We start from the raw sequence: 20,252 nt of genomic DNA, 5'->3' as shown, positions 1-20,252 counted from the left end.
ACTGAGCCACAGCTCTGTGGGACAAAGTGAGTTCAGCTGTTTATCGACTTAAACAGTCTTCAAAGATAAATGTGTTTAGAGACAAAGAAGAAACAGATTATTGTTCTCTCCACAGAAGCCGCTCCACAGCCTCAGTGTCGGCTCTGTCCATGTGGAGTGACTGGTTTAAAGGTCTCCCTCTATTCTTCAGTCCTGAACTTGCTCCAGACTCACAGTGAGAAAAACTTTATACTGTGTAGTAAAGGGAAGCAAAAACACCAGGGCAGATCTACAGCCGTTTGTTATCGACCTTAACAGACAAAGCAAAACCAGATCATTGTTCTCTCCACAGAAGCAGATCCACAGCCTCAGTGTCGGCTCTGTCCATGAAGAGTGACAAGTCTAAAGACGACCCTCCACTCTTCAGTCCTGAACCTGCTCCAGACTCACGGTGAGAAATAAACCTAATGTGGAGTGAAATAATCTCCTGAAATAACACTGAAGTGACAGTTTTTCCTTCCGTTTGTTTATAAGTTTTCCACAATCAAAGGGCTTGAAGTGCAGAGTCGGCTTAATTTGAGGATATTCACATCCAAATGTGAGAGTTCAGGATCCACAGCTCCTCCAAGTCAATCCGTCTGTTCTGATCTTTGTTCAGCATTTTAGTGCCGCACTCTGAGTAACTGCAGGAACTGCAGCTGCTTAAATGTGTCGTACAAGTGAAGTTGAAATGACTTGATTTGACAGAACGGCAGTAAAGACTTTAACAAAACAAGGAGCTGTAAAGCGTAACATGAGGACAGTGACAGAGGCTCCGACGGCTCCACACTGGATCTGAGATGGAAAACACTGAGCGACAACGTAAGAACAGACTTTAAGGTTAAATGCAAGAGTTTGCATGAATAAATCAAATGAAACTCCTCATTTCAGTGAGCGACACCAGGCTGTTACACTTTATAACCTGTCTGTGAGTCAAATGTTTGTTCAGTGACTCTTCTGCAGCCCGTGGTCTGCTCCTCAGAGCTGCTGGGCCAGGTCTTTACTGCCGTCTGTCAGATCAAGTCATTTCAAACCTGATCTCTGTGGCACATTTAAAACACTACACGATGTTCAGTCACGGTGAGTCTTTCTCCACTGGGACGAGGACACGCCCATGACTCTATTCGTCCATAAGTGGAGCTTACAGTATTTCACATGTCAGTAAAAGAATGTTGTTGGTCTCATGCTCTGCCCTTTGATCAGCCTCAGACCTCAGCATCACCTGCACACGCACACTTCACTCCTGAAGCTCAGCATGAATCCAGCTTCACTTCTCAGGCTGAAGAACCTGATCTTCTCTCCACAGAAGCAGATCCACAGCCTCAGTGTCGGCTCTGTCCATGAAGAGTGACATGTCTAAACACTTCCCTCCAGACTTCAGTCCTGAACCTGCTCCAGACTCACAGTAAGATATGACCTGAACACAGAGTCTCAGCAGCTAAACTGTGCTTTATATTTGTGATTGTAACTTGTGAGATGTTAAAGACGTGCTCAGTGCTGTGTGTTTGTGTCACAGAGAAACAGAGTCAGAGCAGGACGCCTGGCCTCAGTGTGGAGACACAGGCAACAGGCCTGATCAGGGGGTTCAAGGCCCTGCACCAGGTGAGTCTGCTCAGTCTGAGACTCATCAACTACAGCAGGGAATAAGAGACCTGTTCATCAACATTAACAGGTGTCTCCTCCTCTGTGTCCAGGTGAAGGTCTCCACAAGGTTCTGAAGGAGCATAAGCAGAGCCTGAGCAGCAGATGTGAGAGTGTGACAGAGGGAAGTGAAGAATCAGGAGATAGAACTCTTCTGAACAGCATCTTCACTGAGCTGTACATCACAGAGGGCCTCAGTGAAGAGGCCAGAGCCCAACCTGAGGAGAGGAGTCTGGAGACAAAGTCCAAGAAGAAGCAGGTCCAGGAGATCACCATCAGGTGCCAGGACATCTTTAAAGCTCTGCCCCCTGAGCAGCAGCAGGGGGCGCTGCAGCAGGGCTCCATCAGAGCCGTGCTGACTGTGGGCGTGGCTGGAGTGGGGAAGACCTTCTCAGTCCTGAAGTTCTGTCTGGACTGGGCCCAGGGCTCAGAGAACAAGGAGCTGCAGCTGGTGGTGCCACTGTCCTTCAGAGAGATGAACCTGGTCAGAAGGGGGCGCTACAGTCTGATGGAGCTGATCCAAGTGTTCCATCCAGCGCTGGATCCACAGGTCACTCTCATTTAGAGAAAGCTTTACCTTTCACATCATATATTTCAAAGTCTCAAACACTTTTGAAATGACTCCTGGCTCTCAGGGCGTTTGTTAGTTCAGTCTGTGTTCACATTCACTGTAAACCCTGCAGTCCCTCACACTGGAGCTCCACCACTCACTGGTTTAAAGTGAGGGTTGAAGGAAAGTGGTGTAAAGTCATGGATGTTAAATGTTGTGTTTCTCTGCCCCACAGACGCTCACAGCCCACACTCTGTCCGTCTGTAAACTCCTGTTCATCTTTGACGGCCTCGACGAGAGCAGACTGTCTCTGGACTTCAGCTGTGAGCTCATCTCTGAGGTCACACAGAGGTCAGAGGTGGGCGTACTGTTGGTGAACCTCATCAGAGGCGCTCTGCTTCCTCACGCCCTTATATGGATCACCTCCCGCCCAGCGGCGGCCCATCAGATCCCAGCGCGGTGCGTGCACAGGGTCACGGAGGTCAGGGGCTTCATCACTGACCCACAGAAGGAGCAGTACTTCAGGAAGAGGTTCTCAGATGAAGAGCAGCTTCAAACAGTCCTGTCCCACCTCAGAACCTCCCGCAGCCTCCACAACATGAGCCAGATCCCAGTCTTCTGCTGGATCACCTCCACAGTCCTGGACCACGTGTTGAGAAGCCATCAGAGCGGACCACTGCCCCAGACCCTCACAGACATGTACGCACACTTCCTGTTGGTGCAGACGCACAGGAAGAGGAAGTACAAACAGACACAAACAGAGGTCAGGTCTGAGACCTGGGGGCTGACAGAGGCCGACACAGAGCTGCTCCTGAAGCTGGGGAGACTGGCCTTTGAGCATCTGCAAACAGGAAACATCATGTTCTACCAAGAAGACCTGGAGCAGGTGGGTCTGGACCTGAGCGAGGCCTCGGTCTACTCCGGACTCTGCACTGAGATCTTCAAACGAGAGAGTGTCTTCAACCAGTCAGTCTACTGCTTCATCCACCTGAGCGTGCAGGAGTTTCTGGCAGCCGTTTACCTTCACCACTGCTTTAAGAACAACCAGGAGGTGGTCAGGGAGTTTATTGGGGTTTTTAGATGGACCATCTCACGATTAAGTCTAAATTACTTTCTCATGAAAGCTCTGGAAAAGTCCCTGCAGAGTCCAAACGGCCACCTGGACCTGTTTGTGCGGTTCCTTCATGGCCTCAGTCTGGAGTCCAACCACAGACTTTTAGGAGCTCTGCTGAGTCCAATCGACCAATCAGAAATCACAGAAGTCATTATAAACCTTAAAGACATGAACACATGGAGAGTGTCTCCCGACAGAAGCATCAACATCTTCCACTGTCTGATGGAGCTGAAGGACCAGTCTGTGCAGCAGCAGATCCAGGACTTCCTGAAGTCTGGAGGTGGATCTAAGGAGAAACTGTCTGAGATCCAGTGCTCGGCTCTGGCCTACATGCTGCAGATGTCAGAGCAGGTCCTGGAGGAGCTGGACCTAAACAAGTACAAGACGTCTCCTCAGGGTAAACTGAGACTGGTCCCAGCGGTGAGGAACTGCAGGAAGGCTGTGTGAGTCCTCAGTCACAGACAGAAGCTTCACAGACCTGTTAGAATCACTCACATGTCGCTCTAACATCTGTTACAGGTTTAGAGGCTGTGGACTCTCAGATCTTCACTGTGAAGTGGTGGCGTCAGCGCTGAGCTCCAGCCCCTCCCATCTCAGAGAGCTGGATCTGGGTGGTAACAGACTGAGTGACACTTCAGTGTCTGTGCTGTGTGCAGGTCTGAAGAGTCCTCACTGTCAGCTCTCCTCTCTCAGGTCAGTGCAGGTCTGAAGAGTCCTCACTGTCAGCTCTCCTCTCTCAGGTCAGTGCAGGTCTGAAGAGTCTTCACTGTCAGCTCTCCTCTCTTAGGTCAGTGCAGGTCTGAAGAGTCCTCACTGTCAGCTCTCCTCTCTCAGGTCAGTGCAGGTCTGAAGAGTCCTCACTGTCAGCTCTCCTCTCTCAGGTCAGTGTCAGGTCTGTGACGGCTCTCGCTCGTCCATCCTCCACTCTCCTCATCCTTTAATCACTGAGTGATGGGACGTAACCGTTCTCTGAGAGTGAAGTAAAGTGTAGGAGATCATATCTGAAAAACCACAGCAGTAAGAGCTCAGGCCCGGACAATATTTCTGGAAGAGTGCTTAGGTCCTGTGCTGGCCAGCTCAGTGGCATTTTTCAGATGATCTTTACTCTGTCCCTCTCTCTCCAGACAGTGCCTAAAATTTGGAAACATGCCACTATTGTTCCTTTTGCCAAATGTAGCCGTCCAAGGGTCCTGAATGACTATAGACCTGTGGCACTTACCTCACTGGTAATGAAGGCCCTGGAAAAATTAGTTAAGCAGCAGGTCTTAAAACAGGTGCAGGATAAGTTGGACCCAATGCAGTCTGCTTATGGCTCGTTTCCACCAGCCCTACCCTTCTCTACTCTACTTGGCCTGGTTGTGTTTCCACTATTCTGTACAATCTGATACTGTATCCATGGTTACCTGGGTGAATCCATGGATATGGCTTTGCTTTTGACTGTATCCATTGGAAACAGTACCTGCTTGGCCTGGTTAGTACCAGGGCCAAGCAGGTACTAAAAAAGTACCAGCTAACTGTAAAGTGGGCTGGTGGAAACATTTCAAATGCAGGCAAAGTAGAGCAGGGTAGAGTAGAGTAGGGTAGATGGAACCAAGCCATTACAGGGCAAACAGAGGAGTGGAGGATGCCACACTGACTTTGTTTAATCTTTTAGTGCAGCAAATGGAAGCCCCCAAAAGCCACGCACGACTGCTGTTCATAGACTTCTCCTCGGCCTTCAATACAATCCAGCCCTACCTACTGGCAGAGAAGCTGATTTCTCTTTTTAATTTGGATTTTAATCTTGTTGGCTGGATTGTTAACTTCTTGTCACTCAGATCACAGTGTGTAAGAGTGAATGGGGTTGTGTCATCCAAAATGCTCTCCTCCACTGGATCTCCTCAAGGCTGCGTCTTATCGTCTTTGCTTTTTATTTTATACACCAATGACTGCAGAAGTGTGTATGGGAACAGGCATCTTCTGAAATTTCCAGATGACACAGTCATTGTGAGTCTTTTAACAAACAGCGAGAGCGCCCATGGACCTATCGCTGATGATTTTATTGATTGGTGTGAACAGTTTCATTTGTCTATCAATGTGTCAAAGACCAAGGACATGTTGATAGATTTCCGCAAGGCGGCCCCTAGTGGCACCAACACTGTGATCCAGGGAAAACCAGTTGAAGTAGTCTCCGAATACAAGTACCTCGGGACTATTATTGACAAGGACTTGCTCTTTGAGTCTAACGCTGACGCCATCTGCAAAAAGGTGCAGCAAAGACTCTTCTTTTGAAGAAAAATGAATTCATTTAGAGTTTGTAATGTCCTCATGACGATCTTTTACCACTCTTTTATTGAGTCAGTTTTAACATTTTGTTTTGTATCTTGGTTTGGGGCTCTTTCTGTGACCAACAAAAATTGTTTGATGAAGTTGGTCAGAGTAGCAGGTAAAATCATTGGTGCACAGCAGACTCAGCTGCATGACCTTTACAGCCAAAGGGTTGTACGTAAAGCCCAACAGATAATGGAGTGTCCGGACCATCCGCTTTTTAAGGAGTTTAACTTACTCCCCTCCGGACACAGGCTAAGAATGCCCTGTACTCGAACTCGTCGGGCTAGGGCCTCTTTTATTCCAGATGCTGTTACGAAGGTAAATGATCATATGTTGCTCAGTGAAGCTGCTGCAAATTAGCCTTTACTTGATCTTATTCTTATTGTGTGACTGATGATGTTGTGACTGTATGATCTTTGTCCCAAACACAATTGTTACTCCTCTGACTTTACTCTGGACTTAATCACTTCATTTATTCTTTATTCAGATTGTGGGAATGTGGTTTGTCAGAGATCAGCTGTTCCTCTCTGGCCTCAGCTCTGAAGTCCAACCCCTCACATCTCACTGCGCTGAACCTGGGTGGTAACACAGACCTGTCTGACTCAGGAGTGTCTCATCTGTGTGGTTTTCTCCAGAGCACAAACTGTCGTCTGCAGATTCTCAGGTCAGTTCTCTGTCTCTCAGGACAGACTGTAATCTGCTCTATTGCACTATGTGGTTTGTCTACGCTGTTGTGGATTTTCTTACTTCAGAGATGTTGTCTAGTCAAAATGTGAGGTTTATTACATATATGTATATGGAAAACACACAAAGCAGTGCGTCAGAGTTCTGAGGAGCAAACTCTGTGGCCCAGCTAAAGCCCAGGTCCAGACAGCGCAGCAGGAAAGATCTTGGCAGTCTGGTGTGTTCATGCAGATCACCGGCAAATGCAAACACTGAGGCAGACACTTGGATGTTCATGTCGTCAGGAAAGGCCTTTGTTTCTTTTGGGCCTATTGTGTCCTGAAAAGGGACCTGGTCTGGGGCACAGGAAGAACCCAGTGTTCCTCAGCATGTCAGACGAGGAGCCTGGACTTGTGTATCGGCCACACTGTGGCTGGCTTTAGAAAACAGGAACTTTGTAGTAGCTTAGATCCACTTCTGTCACTTCATACTCCTCAATATGTGAATCCAACCCCCATCTTTATGCACGCCCCTAAAGCCTTATGAAGTTTTACAGCTTATTTTTATCTAAACTCTGTTTTATGTTTTTATGTTTAATGTTGCACCGAGAAAAAATCCTAGTTTGTGAAACTGTTTAAAAACAATGGCAATAAAAACGATTCTGATTCTGTCTGTGTGTGTCAGGGCTCAAGGTTTAACACAAACTATGAACAAAACAGTTTAACTGATTATTTTTGTCATGAACAAAACAAAAACAAAACACTTTTTTAGAAGAATGAAAACCTAGAAGTCTGATCCTACAGACTTTTAGAACATGTAACTGTCGTTTTACAAAGACTGTGAGAGTCTGTTTGATCTCAGTACTTTAATCACTTCATTTATTCTTTCTTCAGATTGTGGAAGTGTGGTTTGTCAGAGATCAGCTGTTCCTCTCTGGCCTCAGCTCTGAAGTCCAACCCCTCACATCTCACTGAGCTGAACCTGTGGGAGAATGATCTGAGAGAGTCAGACGTGAAGCAGCTCCTGGTCCTCAAACAGAGCCCTGACTGTCGACTGGAGACACTGAGGTGAGTCCAGACTTTATCAGACTGTTCTGAACCTGGAGCCGCGTTTTCTGTCTAGTTTTGTCTGAATCAAACACTGAGTTTTAAATTAATTCTGCCATTAATAGTTATATCTGAAGATGAAGTGTTAACTGTGTTATTATGTTTAATCCTCATCAAACACAGACCTGGAGCGAGTTTAGTTTCAATAATCATCATATTCAGTTTTTCTTCCTCTTCCTCAGTCACACCAGCCCACACTCCGATACACGGGAGCTTCAACAGTCTTTCCATATTCATTATTGTAAATAATAATAAGTTGTAATGATTTCTGCTTCTCCACAGCTGGAGGCTTTAATAATGATGTTCAGCAGCTCCAGATCAGACGCCTCAGTCTGAGTCCAGGAGAATAAACAGAAGGATCCAGGATCACGGCTCAGAGGAACAGGTCTGAGCTCCATCAAGAACCTGGAGACAAAAAGAGAAAAGAAAGTGAAGTCCTTTAGGCCAAGCGGGTCACAGACCTTTATCTGTTTGACTTATTGATATTATTACATTGATCTGATATTATGTAAGATATAAACTCTCCTGGTGATTTGGATTAAAAAAAAAATAAAAAAATAAAAAAAAAGCGGAAAAATGTTTTGTTTCCTTTTCCCCCAATGCTCTTAAACTGTTCTGCAGACATCAGGGCTTAACTATGTTTAAATATATTAATTTACTTTTGATCTGGAACCCAATGTAATTCACATCAGGGTTTTGTCTTTTGATTCTTTGTTGATAATTGTTCTTCTTCGTCTCTTTCCAAAACTGCATCATCTCTGTCACTGCAGTATATTCTTACAAAACGATCATTTTACCTCTGAGGAACAAAAAGGATCTGATGTTTCTGATTAAACCGTCTCCAACACGGAGCATTTCAATGTTTTATCACTAACTCGTTATAATGAACCAGAACATAAACGTCAGAGCCTGGACCACAGTGTTTAAAACAGAACTTAAAAGGTTGAACCAGTCATGTGACCTCTGACCTCATGTTTTACGTCTCAGGTTTGATTGTGTTTTGATCTGTTGTCTTTAATGTTGTACATGTTTGTATTTTCTTATATTATGTTGCATATTTACATTTATATGTTCATTAATATGTGTTGTCCCTTTAAATAAAAATAAAAAAACATGATTTTGTGATTTAAGGAATCCTGTGTCCACTAAAATACACGTCATGTATCATTAGTTCAGCTGCAAATGTGTTTTTGAAAATGCTTCATCTGCAGAAATGTTTTGGCTCCATTTTGAATCGTTACAAAAGTCTCAAACTGATGTATAAGTTTCCTCCTGTTCCCCTGCAGAGTCTGACTTTTACCACAGAGCGATAGCGCCCTCTAGTGGCCGAACACGTTCCTGTTTTACTGAGGGGCAGATCGTTTCTAAAGTCACAGCCTGCACACAAACCTGGGCTGCGTCCGAAACGAGCAGATTGGTCAGAGCTCTTACGCCGAACCGGATGTGCGTCAGCGTCCGCCATGACAAGAAGCTTCCGAATTGGTCTGTTAGTTAGGAAGTAGTTAGGAAAAGGAGCCTCGATGCCAACTGTCATAGCCACTTTAGCATAGGGACCTCTGATGCTAACTATCATAGCCACTTTAGCATAGGGACCTCTGATGCTAACTATATTGTATGGCGTAATAATACCAGGAGTAATTTGGCATCCGCACAGAAAAGTGAAGATTACTGTGCGGATGCCAAACTACTCCTGGTATTGTTACGCCTTACAATATAGTTCCCCCTTTTATCCGCTTAGAAAATCCACATTGTTTAATTGTGTGTAATTATACTTTGTAGTGGAACACTTCACGTAACCATATTTAAATAGGGAAAACGTGGAAGAGCTTGGTAGCTTCTATCTTGACCTGTTTTGGAGCTATAGAGGAGAGAGGGAGAGGCTAAATGCTAACGCCGTCTGTGCTGTGTTTACGTGACTGAAGATCAGACAGGTCCTAAAGAACTCGTCAAAGCTCAGGTAAGAACATATCTCAGTATGGAAAAATGGTGGTGCTTGATATTCACTTTTTGCAGTGCAGTTCATAAAAGAAAAGAAAATGCTCCCTAGAGCTTTATATAATTCCTGATTCTGTCCACTGGAAGCAAATATTGGCAGAGAGTTCATATAAACAGTTTATTTCTGTCATCAGTGGAAGGTTTTACAAACTACACATTAGCTTCAGTGCACTGGGGGAACACGAGACTAAAATAATCAGGTTAAAAACATTTGCACTACAGTGAGTTCTGAGACTGTGGTCTTGGTCGATCCAAAGTAGAAAACCTCGTACCTGGGTTTCTCTGCAGGTTAGAAGGTCAGGTTTTAGCTTTATCCCCAAAAATACACACAATGAAATGAACTTTCCTCACATCTAGGAGTTTGTTTTAGTTCAATCGTGCAACATGAAACAAACATATCACTAAGATAAATAGAGACATAAGTTACTACATTCATGAGTCTGATGGTGGAGGGGAAGAGACTGTTCCTGTGGGGGGGGGGGGGCGTGTCCAGGGTGGGAGGGGCCAGCTGTGATCTGAGGAGCCAATCACCAGACAAAGTTCTGCACCTCACAGCGATGGAGATGAGGATGGACTCTGAAGGACAGAACTGCACTGACACCGGCAGCTCGAGCTTCTCTGATGAGGTCCAGGGTTAAGGTGGCACTCAGGGCAGGGGGGGGGGGAGGGGGTCCATCAGGGTGAGGGGTCGTCATCAGCTCAGAACAGACTCACCTTTAGTCGTGCTGTAGATGTTGGGCTCGATCAGACTCACCTTTAGTCGTACAGTAGATGTTGGGCTTGATCAGACTCACCTTTAGTCGTACAGTAGATGTTGGGCTCGATCAGACTCACCTTTAGTCGTACAGTAGATGTTGGGCTCGATCAGACTCACCTTTAGTCGTGCAGTAGATGTTGGGCTTGATCAGACTCACCTTTAGTCGTACAGTAGATGTTGGGCTTGATCAGACTCACCTTTAGTCGTACAGTAGATGTTGGGCTCGATCAGACTCACCTTTAGTCGTGCAGTAGGTGTTGGGCTTGACTTGACTCACCTTTAGTCGTGCAGTAGGTGTTGGGCTTGAACAGACTCACCTTTAGTCGTGCAGTAGGTGTTGGGCCTGAACAGACTCACCTATAAGTGATCTGCTCTGACCTTCTCCAGTCCGTTGAGGATCCAGCAGACTCAGGCAGGTCTCACCAGAGGATCCAGAAGGCTCAGACAGGTGCAGAGAACACATTTATCTATGGAATGAATAAAGTATCACTTAGCTAAACGGTGTCCAGGGTGGGAGTCTGCAGCCAGTCACCAGACTGCCCGCACGATGCGATGGAGATGAGGCTGGACTCTGACGGCTGTACGGATAGAACTGCACCAAGTCCTCGGTGATGATGGGGGAGAGTATCAGGGTAAGGGCCGAGGCAGGGCAGGGCAATCATCAGCTCCAGGTCATTTGTTTTGCACCCTGACACCAGCCGATCCACCTCCTGTACACACAGTCATCACAGTTCATTGACAAACCCCATTCATCTGCACAATAGTCCAAACATTACAGTCAAAGCTAACTGTAGAGCTACTTATAACTACTAATACTGAGTGATGAATGTTCTACAGCTAATCTGGAAATAGATTTGAGAAGAGAAGTGTAAAAACAAATCTAATTTCAGAAATAAACATTAAATGTGTCCGGTTCAGAGAGTTCAACAAGGTTTACAGCCTTTAAATACTGTGTGTGTGGCAGCCTCTCATGAAGAGAGTTTAAAAGAGCCATGAGGTGCAGCAGCCGTTGTGTCTCACCTTAAGGAGGTCCAAGAGGGGGTCCAGAAGGTCCAACAGATTCAGCTTCATCGGTGTGGAAGGTGGTGGGCTTGAACAGACTCAGCTTTGACCGTCCGCCCGGTAAGTGGTGGGCTCTGACCTGGTCCCGGCCTTTGAGGATCCATAAGGCTCGGACAGGTCTCACCCTAGAGCATACATGTCAATCTGGTCTGTGATTGACATGCAGCCCCTTCCCCAGTCGTGTTGTTTGCTAATGCTGTCAGGGAGGAGAAGACATGGCTTTTTATGAGGGCTTTCCGGTCTTTAAACTATTTTTCAACAAAGAAATGAACAGAGAGGCGCGTCTGAAACATCTGAATCCCTTCCTGTCTCCATCTCTCTCTCAGAGGTAATAAAGCGCTCATTTACTCACGACATCGAGCACAATGTTCAGTTACAAACAGAAAGGAAACTATTCAGTCACTAAAAGTCTTTTGTCAGAGGAAATATTTAAATGCTGAACCTAAAGCTCAATGTTCTTTTCCTCCTCACGAGAACAAAGCACCGGGAGGCAGTGAGGCATTCAATGGTTGCAGGAAATAAGTGAGAGCAGAACAGGGGTCACTATTCCACTAGATTGATAAAGCTTTAAAACTTGCCTATTCACAGCAAAAACAGCACGAGGTCTGAAACACCAGCGTATTCCAGCCGTGTGTTGGTGTATGTAGTGTTATGTATAGGGAGGTTATGAAGGTTGGATGGGACTGGACCCTGTTATCGTTCATCAGCCTGAGGCCCATCTCTGAGCAGCAAACATCTCACAAGGAGCCACAATCTCTCTCACAGTGACTGAAGACACGTTTCCTGATCCGACTTCCCGGCGTGAAACAAACCGGAGGAAGTTGTAGAAGAGAAGGAGCAAAGTGAGAGTGAGAGACAAAGGTTTATGGATGTGTTTGCAGAGGATGTTTAATATTAACGTGGTCACTCAGCGCTGACGTCTTCATCAGACGCTCGTCCAGCAAAGTCAGGACAAAGTTCAAGCATTCATGAAGGTGAAGAAGAGGTTAGAGGAGGAGGAAGAGGGCGGAAAGTGAGTAATGCAAGAGCGAACCCTGACCCGACCAGCAAAACCAGCAGCACCAGCAGCACCAGCAGCACCAGCAGCACCAGCAGCAGCACCAGCAGCACCAGCAGCCACTCACCGGGACGTCTTCATCAGATGTTTCCAGCAGAGTTCACTCACCCTGAGCTCCTCTTGGTAGAAAGTCCTCAGTCCGTGATCCAGCGCTGGATTCACTGAAAGAAAATCAGTTCGTCCATAATTATCAATTAAATACAATTCTGACAGAAATGGATCTGACTTATGTAACTGTAGAAAAACAAACTCAGATGAGCCGTTATTCACCTGTTCTCTAGCGGCTCCGTCCCTTCAGCTTCATCCACTTTCATCGGGGGGGGGGGGGGGGGGGGGGGTCACACACACAGCAAAACAGACAAGCCAAAAAAGCTATTTTTTTTACAATTAAATATCTCAATTTATCACAGAGTTTAGCATTAGCAGCTACACAGTCAGAGTTTAGCATTAGCGGCTACACAGTCAGAGTTTAGCATTAGCGGCTACACAGTCAGAGCGTAGCATTAGCAGCTACACAGTCAGAGTTTACCATTAGCGGCTACACAGTCAGAGCGTAGCATTAGCGGCTAACTGACTGTTAGCTGCTAATGCTAAACTGAGTGTCATTATGATAGAACAAACATGTGACCGACCTGCTCTGGCTGAAATCCTCATGAAATGTCCCTTTGTTTCATCCAAAATCTACAGGAGCCGTCGGGTGTTTCTCCTCCTCAGAGCTCCTCAGTCCCACACACTCCCACGGGTCGGGGTCCGACACTAAAAATCCCATGTATTATTAGCATTGACTTTTCGAAAAAGAGTTTAAGAGCTATTAAGAGTTTAACATCACGGCGCCGGCTAATCAGCGATGTGCTAACTACGGCTAATCAGCGATGTGCTAACTACGGCTAATCAGCGATGTGCTAACTACGGCTAATCAGCGATGTGCTAACTCACAGACATGAAACAAGTATTTTTTCAAGTGCTGTTTGTTTCTTGTAAAACACCTGCACATGTGTGGGTAGTTTGCACACCGGCGTCGTGCCATTAAACTCTTTTTCGGAAAGTTCATGTTCAAAAGACACAGGACTTTTATGTCGGACCAACACGTGACCGGGAGTGGGCGGGGCTATGAGGCTCTATTACACAGAAAAGCACCAGGAGGCTGTGAGCCGTTCAAGGGTTGCCAGAAAAAAAAGGGGCCGTAAACCTAGTTCTAAAATGGTGTTTTTGCTCCACCTCAGAGCTGCTCAGACTCTGGCCGTTTTAAATCACTGCTTTAACACATTTTGATGCTAAATCTTTGAAAACTGTTTAGCACATGTGTGGCCCAAATCTTAGCTGTTGGTGCTTTGCTGCTTGTATGCTGTGTTTGGTTTGTTTATTTTTATTTTTTTGTACTGTAGACCTTTTTGTGAAGCACTTTGGTCAACAGTTGTTTTAAATGTGCTATAAAAAAAATAGATTTTGGTTTTGCATTTAGAACATAATACATGAAAGTCGAAGTTTAGCAAATAAATAAAAGTCGAAGTGTTTACTTTGCTACAGATTGGCGGCACGGCCTCACAGCAAGAAGGTCCCGGGTTCGATTCCCATCTGGACGGGGCCTTTGTGTGTGGAGTTTGCACTTTCTCCTCGTGTCTGCGTGAGTTTCCTCCGGGTACTCCGGTTTCCCCTACCACTAAAAACATGTACAATAGATTCCCCTCTGGGGCCAGGACTCCCCTGAAAGAGATTCTTAATCTCAGTGGGACGATCCTGGTTAAATAAAGGTCAATAAATAAATAAAACAAACTTATTTATGCTGATAAATATGTTTCACATGATGAGATTTCTGGATCTCATTGAATATGATGAGTGCAGTGTGTGGAGGGCCAGCAGGGGGCGCTGCTCCACTTACTGACACAGTCAAAACACATCAGAGGCAGCTTTAATATTTAGTTTAAAACGTCATTCATTAAAGTCTGTTTTTGCAACATCGAGTTAACTCATGAATTGGTTTTGATAAAAGTGCTCGTCGACTTTAAACCCGGATTTATCCAGAAAGAAAAACGTAACGAACAAGAACTATATTTTACTAAAGTCAGACGGAAACATCAGACTCAGAGCTACGACAGGATAAAACATGAACACTAGCAACTCCACAGGATAAAACATGAACACTAGCAACTCACCACAGGATAAAACATGAACACTAGCACCTCACCACAGGATAAAACATGAACACTAGCAACTCACCACAGGATAAAACATGAACACTAGCAACTCACCACAGGGTAAAACATGAACACTAGCAACTCACCACCACAGGATAAAACATGAACACTAGCAACTCACCACAGGATAAAACATGAACACTAGCAACTCACCACAGGATAAAACATGAACACTAGCAACTCACCACAGGATAAAACATGAACACTAGCAACTCACCACAGGATAAAACATGAACACTAGCAACTCACCACAGGGTAAAACATGAACACTAGCACCACCACAGGATAAAACATGAACACTAGCAACTCACCACAGGATAAAACATGAACACTAGCAACTCACCACAGGGTAAAACATGAACACTAGCAACTCACCACAGGATAAAACATGAACACTAGCAACACCACAGGGTAAAACATGAACACTAGCAACTCACCACAGGGTAAAACATGAACACTAGCAACTCACCACAGGATAAAACATGAACACTAGCAACTCCCCACAGGATAAAACATGAACACTAGCAACACCACAGGATAAAACATGAACACTAGCAACACCACAGGGTAAAACATGAACACTAGCAACTCACCACAGGGTAAAACATGAACACTAGCAACTCACCACAGGATAAAACATGAACACTAGCAACTCACCACAGGATAAAACATGAACACTAGCACCTCCACAGGATAAAACATGAACACTAGCAACACCACAGGATAAAACATGAACACTAGCAACTCACCACAGGATAAAACATGAACACTAGCACCTCCACAGGATAAAACATGAACACTAGCAACACCACAGGGTAAAAAATGAACACTAGCAACACCACAGGATAAAACATGAACACTAGCAACACCACAGGGTAAAACATGAACACTAGCAACTCACCACAGGATAAAACATGAACACTAGCAACTCACCACAGGATAAAACATGAACACTAGCACCTCACCACAGGATAAAACATGAACACTAGCAACACCACAGGATAAAACATGAACACTAGCACCTCACCACAGGATAAAACATGAACACTAGCAACTCACCACAGGATAAAACATGAACACTAGCAACACCACAGGGTAAAACATGAACACTAGCAACTCACCACAGGATAAAACATGAACACTAGCAACTCACCACAGGGTAAAACATGAACACTAGCAACACCACAGGGTAAAACATGAACACTAGCAACTCACCACAGGATAAAACATGAACACTAGCAACTCACCACAGAGTAAAACATGAACACTAGCAACTCACCACAGGGTAAAACATGAACACTAGCAACTCACCACAGGATAAAACATGAACACTAGCAACTCACCACAGGATAAAACATGAACACTAGCAACTCACCACAGGGTAAAACATGAACACTAGCAACACCACAGGATAAAACATGAACACTAGCAACTCACCACAGGATAAAACATGAACACTAGCAACTCACCACAGGATAAAACATGAACACTAGCAACTCACCACAGGATAAAACATGAACACTAGCAACACCACAGGATAAAACATGAACACTAGCAACACCACAGGATAAAACATGAACACTAGCAACTCACCACAGGATAAAACATGAACACTAGCAACTCACCACAGGATAAAACATGAACACTAGCAACTCACCACAGGGTAAAACATGAACACTAGCAACTCACCACAGGGTAAAACATGAACACTAGCAACTCACCACAGGATAAAACATGAACACTAGCAACTCACCACAGGATAAAACATGAACACTAGCGACTCACCACAGGGTAAAACATGAACACTAGCAACTCACCACAGGGTAAAACATGAACACTAGCACCTCACCACAGGATAAAACATGAACACTAGCAACTCACCACAGGATAAAACATGAACACTAGCAACTCACCACAGGATAAAACATGAACACTAGCAACACCACAGGATAAAACATGAACACTAGCAACTCACCACAGGATAAAACATGAACACTAGCAACACCACAGGATAAAACATGAACACTAGCAACTCACCACAGGGTAAAACATGAACACTAGCAACTCACCACAGGATAAAACATGAACACTAGCAACACCACAGGATAAAACATGAACACTAGCAACTCACCACAGGATAAAACATGAACACTAGCACCTCACCACAGGGTAAAACATGAACACTAGCAACTCACCACAGGATAAAACATGAACACTAGCAACTCACCACAGGATAAAACATGAACACTAGCACCTCGGCCTGTACGATGTGTTGCTAAACATTGATCTCTCAGTGACTGAAGACACGTTTCCTGATCCGACTTCCCGGCGTGAAACAAACAGGAGGAAGTTGTAGAAGAGAAGGAGCAAAGTGAGAGTGAGAGACAAAGGTTTATGGATGTGTTTGCAGAGGATGTTTAATATTAACGTGGTCACTCAGCGCTGACGTCTTCATCAGACGCTCGTCCAGCAAAGTCAGGACAAAGTTCATGCATTCATGAAGGTGAAGAAGAGGTTAGAGGAGGAGGAAGAGGGCGGAGAGTGACTAATGCAAGAGCGAACCCTGACCGACCAGCAAAACCAGCAGCACCAGCAGCACCAGCAGCACCAGCAGCACCAGCAGCACCAGCAGCACCAGCAGCACCAGCAGCACCAGCAGCACCAGCAGCCACTCACCGGGACGTCTTCATCAGATGTTTGACTTTACTCACCTCCTCGGATCCAGCGCTGGATTCTCTGAAAGAAAAGCATCGACTTCTCACAATCTGGACCAGGGAAGTATTTATCGACAGGTCAGTTTAAGGTTTAGGGTCAAAGCTGAGACACTGAACTAAATGAGCACGTGAGCAACAGAACTAAACAGGAAGTATATTAGTATTAGTTTAGGCCCAAAAAAAAAATCACATGTAGGTCAGTGTTTTTTTCTGATTTTGTTCATTTTGCTTTTATTGTTGGTTCTGGTAAAAGGTAAAGACAGAAACCACCACCAAAGCAAAAAGTGTCTCTGTTCTTTGTTTATTTCCTTCGGTTTGACGGAACGACGCAGCTGCTGACGCAAAGTTAAACCTCTTCCCAGGGGCGGACTGGCCATGTGTCCATTCTGGAAGATCACAGAAGGGCCACCAGTTTAAATCTTCTCCTTAACCTCTTAAACCCCCGCCTTAACCAAGCTTTACCCAAATCTAAGAGCTTAAAAGCAAAGCATCAAAATAGCAACGAGTGAGCCAGAAAAGCAACAAAAATGTGACAAAAAAGTGACGTGACAAAAACATGACAAAGCAACGAAATAAGCAACGAAAAACCGACAAAAAACTGATAAAGACACAACAAAAAGCCAAAAAAAGTAATGAAAAAACAACAAAAACATGCTGCAACAACGTGACAAAAGGGTACAATCACTTTTGTAGGTCTTAGCTTTCAAATGAGGCGTTATACCTTTAGATTTGGGCAAAACCGAACATGAGGAAATGCACTGGGTTAAGACGGAACTTTTAAACTCAGCCCAAACTATCAAAGCTTTAAGAAAAAAACATCAAAATAGCGACAGAAACGAAGAAGAAAACGAACAAAAACAAGCGACAAAAAACAGATGACAAAGTTGGGATCATTGTGGTCGAGCTTAGCTTTCAAATGAGGCGTTTCACTGTTGTTCTACAGTGGAGAAGCTTTAGTAAGTTTCATTAGAAGATCAGAAGTTTCCTCTTACCTGCAGTCCTCTGGTCTGCTGCTCCACCAGGGCGTGGCTCCGCAGGTGTCCGGGCGTCACCGCTAATGAGGTGGAAAACACACGTGGAACTTTCCGGTAGCTGGGTGTTCTTCCGGTGAGGGGAGAGGAGGAACAGCCTCACCTGTTTCCATCAGTAAAGAGGACCTTCATAATAAAAGCGCACTTCCTGTTGAACAAACTTTCACAACAAATGTTCTATAGGCCAAACAAAAGGAGCCACCGCCCCCTGCTGTATCGCGTATGCAACAACACAATGTCCTAATAAAGAACATTTAACCTCTTAACTCCCGCCTGAACCCAGAGGATCTTTTTCCTCACGGCATCACGTTTTTTCCCATCATTTTTTTGTTGGGTTTTCAACTCATTTAAGTCATTTTTTCGTCAATTTTTTATCACATTTTTTGTCAAATGTAAATGTAATGTTTTGTAAAATTTTTGTCACATTTTTATAATTTTTTCGTCGATTTTTTATCAAATTTTTGTCATTGTTTTATAATTTTTTTTATTTTTGTCACATTTTTGTCATTTTTTGTCAAATTTTGTCGCATTTTATTCATTTTTTCGTCAATTTTTTATCACATTTTTCGTCAAATGTTTGTAATTTTTTGTCAATTTTTTATCAAATTTTTATCATTTTTTTGTCTATTTTTTATTAAAATTTTTGTCATTTTTTAATCAAATTTTGACATTTTTTTGACAATTTTTTCGTCAATTTTTTTTCACATTTTTGGTCAATTTCTTGTGACATTTTTGCCACTTTTTCATCCATTTTTCGTCTCAGTTTTGTCGCTATTTTCACAGCTTTTTTCCAGAAGCTTTTAGATTTGGGTAAAGCCAAACTGGAGAAAATGTGCTCGGTTCAGGTTAACCTCTTAACCCCCGCCTGAACCGAGCACATTCTCCTCCAGTTGCACTTTACCCAAATCTAAAAACTTCCAGAAAAAAGCAACAAAAACAAGGATGAAAACGTGACGGTAGAAAAGAGCCGAGAATAAAGAATCACCAGGACATTTTCAAAAGTGTTTATTGAAAATGAAGGGGTTTAAAAACTAAGAAATGTTTGGAACAAGAATATGGGATGAAAATGTAAATAAATATTAAATACAGAAAGAGTTCTTGCAGCGTGTGACAAGAGGAATCACAATTTAATTCAGTTTCTAATTCAAGGTTTGTCCAGATGATACAAGTTTAACTGCTGAGCTACAGCCCATTGAAACCATCAGATAAATGTTTATTGTTCTCGAGTCCTCGTCTGTACTCTGTAGTTGAAGTGTCGGACGTTTCTCCTCTTCATCCAAAAGGCTTCGTCAGCAACACCGAGGTTCAGCTCAGAAAAGGACCACAGGGAGGAGTTCAGCTCGGATTAGCCCCTCCCCCTCTACAAACAGCTACTCTCGCCTGCACATGTTTGTAGTTCTGAGTCTGAGTTTCAGTCTGAACGGCCCAGAACCCCCTCCCCACTGATGCCACAGACAGCGTGTGGAGGGGGCGTGTCTAAAGGCTCAGAGGTTCTTAAAGAGACAGAGGCCTATTTCAAGACATTCACTACAGCCATTTTGAGAGAGACATTTTATACAAGGCAGTTATTCTTATTTACTGCATTTACAGACCAACAGAAGGTTTGTCATCATTGTAGTGAGATATAGATGGTGCTGTGGGACTGAAAAAAGCAGAACACCCCCTCTTTAAAGCAGAACACCCCCTCTTTAAGTACGAGATTTCAAAAAGCCAGCCTGGTTTCTTACATTGTGACTAACCCAGCGTTACCTCAGGAGGAAGATCGAGCCTAGTCTCGTGTTGGAAACATTGAAACCAGGCGTTAAAGTTGTTTTTACGGCGTCTAAACTCCAATGCTTTTCAATGGGGGCCTAGTGGCGATATGGAGGTACTACAGCAATGGCGGCCCCCCCAGTGTGGTGGTCATAAAGCAGAGCAGCCAGCGCCCATTGGTCCAAACCTTCTACCCCCCTGTGGTGCCCAGGCTGAGCGCTCGCATTTCCTCGTCTCTTCAATAACTTGAGTTCAATAAAAGAGTTTCATGTGAGGCTGTTTGGATC

General features: G+C 44.5%; 2 protein-coding genes across 2 annotated transcripts in view; both read left to right on the top strand.

Annotated features, from left to right (window-relative positions):
* The window catches only part of LOC306981091 (NACHT, LRR and PYD domains-containing protein 3-like), a gene marked incomplete at both ends in the record, with an annotated part of 491,281 nt that overhangs the window by 410,534 nt on the left and 60,495 nt on the right, over nucleotides 1–20,252 (top strand). The window lies entirely within an intron of this gene.
* LOC306980677 (protein NLRC3-like) lies at nucleotides 1,086–5,594 on the top strand (the record flags this gene model as incomplete). Its single annotated transcript, XM_079580106.1, has 5 exons — nucleotides 1,086–1,098; nucleotides 1,713–2,209; nucleotides 2,445–3,766; nucleotides 3,843–4,016; nucleotides 5,330–5,594. The coding sequence occupies 5 exons, from the start codon at nucleotides 1,086–1,088 to the stop codon at nucleotides 5,592–5,594; spliced, it is 2,271 nt and encodes a 756-aa protein (XP_079436232.1).

Source organism: Gobius niger (genome assembly GCF_951799975.1).
Source record: "Gobius niger genome assembly, chromosome: 21".
Classification (NCBI taxonomy): Eukaryota; Metazoa; Chordata; class Actinopteri; order Gobiiformes; family Gobiidae; genus Gobius; species Gobius niger.
The sequence above is the reverse complement of the archived record's forward strand: the minus strand, read 5'-3'. Positions and strand labels throughout refer to the sequence as shown.